Source organism: Penaeus japonicus, unplaced genomic scaffold (genome assembly GCF_977035675.1).
Source record: "Penaeus japonicus unplaced genomic scaffold, GWHDUDI00000001_assembly GWHDUDI00000032, whole genome shotgun sequence".
In the NCBI taxonomy this organism is placed as follows: domain Eukaryota; kingdom Metazoa; phylum Arthropoda; class Malacostraca; order Decapoda; family Penaeidae; genus Penaeus; species Penaeus japonicus.
In genome coordinates this window covers 21,745,522-21,750,521 of record NW_028234434.1, presented here as the reverse complement: position 1 = coordinate 21,750,521, position 5,000 = coordinate 21,745,522, and the positions used below count along the sequence as shown (strand labels likewise).

General features: G+C 34.4%; 1 protein-coding gene across 2 annotated transcripts in view; it reads left to right on the top strand.

The window, feature by feature from the left end:
- LOC122245828 (endoplasmic reticulum-Golgi intermediate compartment protein 2) overlaps nucleotides 1-5,000 on the top strand; it is a 13,631-nt gene that overhangs the window by 8,174 nt on the left and 457 nt on the right. For both annotated transcript variants that reach the window (XM_043003839.2, XM_043003840.2), the window contains exons 7-10: nucleotides 207-365; nucleotides 1,303-1,424; nucleotides 3,491-3,629; nucleotides 4,156-5,000. The exon at nucleotides 4,156-5,000 is cut by the window's right edge and continues 457 nt beyond it. In XM_043003839.2, the coding sequence (XP_042859773.2) occupies nucleotides 207-365; nucleotides 1,303-1,424; nucleotides 3,491-3,629; nucleotides 4,156-4,391 (656 nt within the window). In that variant the 3' untranslated portion in view covers nucleotides 4,392-5,000. The remainder of the gene's footprint in view (nucleotides 1-206; nucleotides 366-1,302; nucleotides 1,425-3,490; nucleotides 3,630-4,155) is intronic.

Genomic DNA, 5,000 nt, shown 5'->3' with positions numbered 1-5,000 from the left:
GTTTGTGCCTTAGTTAATTAAGAATAACAGCCATAATGTTAGGTTGCTAAAAAATTTTGTCCTGCAGAGTAGACAGTAAAATGGGGATATGGGTTTTTTAAAGACACATACCAGTACATCAGAAGAGCACTATGTTTGTAATATGACATCCTTGGCCATAGCATTTACAGCAGAAAACACATTGATCTATTGCTTTTGTGTTCTAGGTAAATCCATCCCCTTGCCAAGAGGCCATGCTCACTTAGCGGTGTTTATGGACGAACAGGATTACAATTTCACTCACCGCATCGACAAATTGTCCTTTGGCGATGCTTCACCTGGTGTCTTGCACCCTCTAGAAGGAGATGAGCAAATAGCTGAGAAAAGTAAGTGGGAACCAATGGGGAATTTTTCCTTTTCATTTTATTACTTTGTTATCAAGTGTATAATTTTTATTTTTCAGAAAAGTGTTGGTTGGTGCATAAAATCAATGTTTATTAATTAAACTGTTAGCTGATTCTGTGATGATAGATTAATAAATTGATTAATGAAAGGTAATTAGGAAATTCTGTCTTTCTGATGAACACTCAGAGATCCAGAATATGTCTCTCTAATTTCATAGCTTTTAGACAAGATTCATCTATTTTTTTGCCATACATACTAGAATACTGTACATGATGAAGCAGTTTTATATTTAGATATATTTCATATAGATCTGATATTCTCTCATTATATGACTAATGAGTCATGGTATCTATAGCATGTGTCTAGCCTGATTAAGTTAATTGGCAGAGAGCCAGTTGTGATGTTTACACTAGATAAGATGACACCTGTCCACAATCAGCTGTGGCATTCATATTAACACAGTATACTACTGTATTTCTTTTCATTTCTTCATTTTTTCTTTCTTTCTTTATTGTGAATACTGTCACTGGTATTAAAACAGCTAAAACATGACCCATCTTAGTATTTAGTCCTGTGGATGTTAGTTATTAACCCTTCCTAGATTGCCCAGGCTGATCATCTTAAGATCAGTTGCACTCTAGTTAATGAAGGAAATATGAGTCTGTTTATTATGCATTACCAAAGTGATTCTAATTAGCATTTGGAACAATAGGCTATTGTAACTGAAGGAATAATAACTTGTGATTTCAACAAAAGGAAAAATGCTGTACAAAAGTGATCAGACACTGTGAAAATGCCCATCACAGAAGTATTAATGGATAGTGGATCTTTTCTCTCTTAGTAATATCAAACTGTTTCCTTATGCTGTCTCATGTTTGTGCAGATAAAGGAAATTATCAATGTACTTTTTCCTTGCAGACTTTTTAACCTACCAGTACTTCATTATGGTTGTGCCGACCAAGGTTGATACCTACAGTCATCGCGGAACTACCTTTCAGTACTCAGTAGCAGAACAACATCGTGAAATATCCCATGAAAAGGTATGCCTTCGTTTGTTTTTGGAAGCTTTTCAATTTCCAAAAATTGACTGACTTTTTAAATCATGGTAAATAGTGTTAGCACTCATTTATGAATATTTCCAAAACAAACTGACTAAAGTGCCTCCATTTAAGCCATTGAATCAGTGTGCCTTGAGAGGAAGATAAATATGATGCAAATAATGGAATATGTGAAAGATATTGAAGTAATAGTAAAGTAATGAAAATGAAACAAATGAGACAAATAAACAAATGTTTATTTTCTTAATGTTACTTCATCTTCCTGGCACGAGAATAATTCTGTAATATGCTATAGTGATTGTCAGTGGTAATCAAACAGCATCACATAAGGATGAAGGACATCATTATATTTAATGAGACATTATATAGAATCCCTTGTTTCCCTAATACCATCCACATGTAGGTTGTAGCTGTATCCTTTAGATTAATTCATATGTAATGGCAAAGGACTCTTTTCTGATATAAATAGTCCAAAGACAGATGATATGCGACTCCGCCATTATTTTATTTTTTAAATATAGTGCAGCATTCACCTAGTTTACATCACATATCATTTGTCAATGGACTATTGAGATCATAATATGGATGTTTCCAGCCTTTGTATGATGCAACCTTTATTCCAACTCAGTTAGTGGGGGCAAGCATGTAATCGTGTAATCCAATATATTAAGTCAGGGTAAATGAATAAAATAATCTCTTACCAAATGGTCACTGACAGTCTCTATTGTTTTACAGAATATCTTATAATGGAAAGAGTATACTAACCTATTCAGGTTTGATTCTCTTAGAGGTCACTTATAGGCTAAATTTTAGGTTTGCTTATGACATAATGAACTAATGTGGAAATCTAATATTGCCTATTCAGCTTGTTAAGTGAAGATGCAGCATTTTAGACTAGCTCACAAACTTTATTCTCACTATATTGGGATCCCATGAAAAGGAAAATAACATGCCTTTTAACCCATTTATGCCGGGGTGATTCCGGCTCTAAATCGTCAGAGTGCTGGGGTTTTCAAACACATAAGCCTAACGCCTCGGGATTCTTGGGCGCACTAGCCGCGAGAGCGCTGTACGCCCGCTCACCCCGAGCGCCAGCCTTGACCAAATATCTTGTCAACGGCGTCTGACCCAAAAAACACTGAACGTGATAGCAAGTCAACTAACGCGAATGGGTTAAACATGTAGATTGACAAGATCAAGTTGTCAAAGTTTTCACACACTTAGACATATTCATTCTCCCATTCATTCATTTATGTTCACTTGCACTGTAATTTAGCAGGTTCCAGGAGCCAGGTCTCTGTCAGTTGGAAAGTAGTAATATATTTAAAAGTAAAGAAATATTGGATTTGATGATTTTGGATATAGTGATATAAAAAAAAAATTTGTTGAAACCATTCACTTTAGCAATCAACTACAAAAGAGCCAAATATATTTTTACATGAAAAATACTTTGCAGAAATGGAATATAATTGTGCTCCTTCACAAATTATAAAGAAATAAGATTATAGGATGACAGAGTTATTGAATATAATGCTGACAAGAAGGCTGATGTGCTAAGAGCAGTAGCAACACAACTCTATGCCATATGACTTTCAGTGAGCTGTCTTGAGATCACTTGATGCTGCAAATGATCATGTGTGTGCAGTGATATTTGTGCTGATGTATTTTTTAGTCTTGCTCATATGCCAGTAGTTTGTACACTAGTTTTCATCATACATGAACAAACATATTGGGTATAATTGTAATCAGTAAACTATTTTTATGCCTTTATTCTTGCTCATTTGCCTATCCTATTGTGCTGTTTTATGATCTGCCTTAATTTGTACAATGATTGGGCAAATGGTATTGAAAAAGCAAAGATATGAATCATTCATGTAAAAGATAAAATGATGCTAGTATTGCAAGGATATTTTTCAGCTACGTTCATACTGTAGAATGTTTTTGAGTGGTAGGATTTTCAGTGTATTAGGATTTTTTTTTTTCTTTCCTTTTTGCTCTAGCAAGAAAAAAAAGATCATTTATTTCTAGAACTTTCTCTCATCCTCCAGAATTCCCATGGCACTCCTGGGATTTTCTTCAAGTACGACGTTTCAGCCTTGAAAGTGGAAGTTGTGGAAAGGCATGAACCTTTCCTTGAATTCCTGACAAGATTATGCGGCATTATTGGAGGAGTATTTACTTGCTCTGGTAAGTATTACAGTGTTCTTTTAAATAAGGGATTCAGTATATTGTAATGATAATGGTGATGATGACATGATTATCCTATTTTCTTCTAATTATAATTGTTATCATTATTAATATTGTTTGTTATTCTTATTATTGTTGTTGTTGTTGTCGTTGTCATCGTCATCATCATTATCATCTCATCATTATAATCATCATTATCATTATTATCATTATTATTAGTGAATCTTAATTTTTTGAATTTTAGTACACTCATATTCATTGTTCCAGAAAGTAATTTAACAACTGGAGAGAAGCATATGTGTGCGTAAGTGAGTGAGTGTGTGTGTGTGTGTGTGTGTGTGTTTGTGTGTTTATGTGTATCAGTCTTAAACAGAAAGCAATACAATCAAATCTTTATTATTTCCTCCATAATCAGGTAATAATCTCCATAATCTACCACATGATTCTGGCCAGTTTCCCTGAATGTTGTATGGTCCCTTGAATTCTCATGACCATCTTCATAAAAAGAGTGCAATTGTCTTTACAGGTTTGGTAAGCCGTTTTGTAGGCTTCATGGTAAACTGCCTCACATGCCGCTACTTCAAGGCGCAAAAGACTGCCAGCAGCGAAGAGGAAACATCGAAACCATCAGTCGTACCTTCAGCCTCCCTGCTCCAGTCAGTGAATCTGTCTCCCTCCGATGTTGGCCCACAGTTGACGTCAAAAACAACAACCAGCACTCCTTTACTAGAAGCGCCAGGGATGGGGAGTTTGGCGACCTGACATTCTTTTAAAAAACGATAGATTCATATTTTTATATACTACTATTTTTGTTTCTTTCATATGCATCATTTTTTTAAAAACTTTTTTCCTTTCTTTTGTGTCTCTAAAATACGAAACATTCTTGTTCAGAGGCTCAAGTTTCTGAAGCAGGTTTCAGTAAAAGAATTTTTACTCAGTCAAATATTTAACAAGAAAAATAAAATAAAATAACAATTTCATTTCCATAACCAGTATGGAAGAACCAAAATAATCTAAAATGTACATCTTCCCTATACCACTTCAGGGGAGCACTTTAGAATCTCTTTCCTTCATTCTTTATCTGAAATCAACTTTTTTCTTTGTCTGAAATGAGCTTTTTCTTTAAGTTTACTCTTAGCTTGTGTATTACAGATAACAGAGAGGACAGATAACGCTCAAAATAATTCTCTCTCTTGTGGCTTGAATCTGGATCGAAGAAAGTCCATGGCACTGCAGATGAAATTGGACATTTGTACAGGAACCAATTTGGAAGTGTAATAATTTTAGTTATGTGTTATCATCTGCTGAACTGCTTATGTGTACTAGTCTTTATATAATATTATTTATGATAGTTATTTTGCAATCAGATTT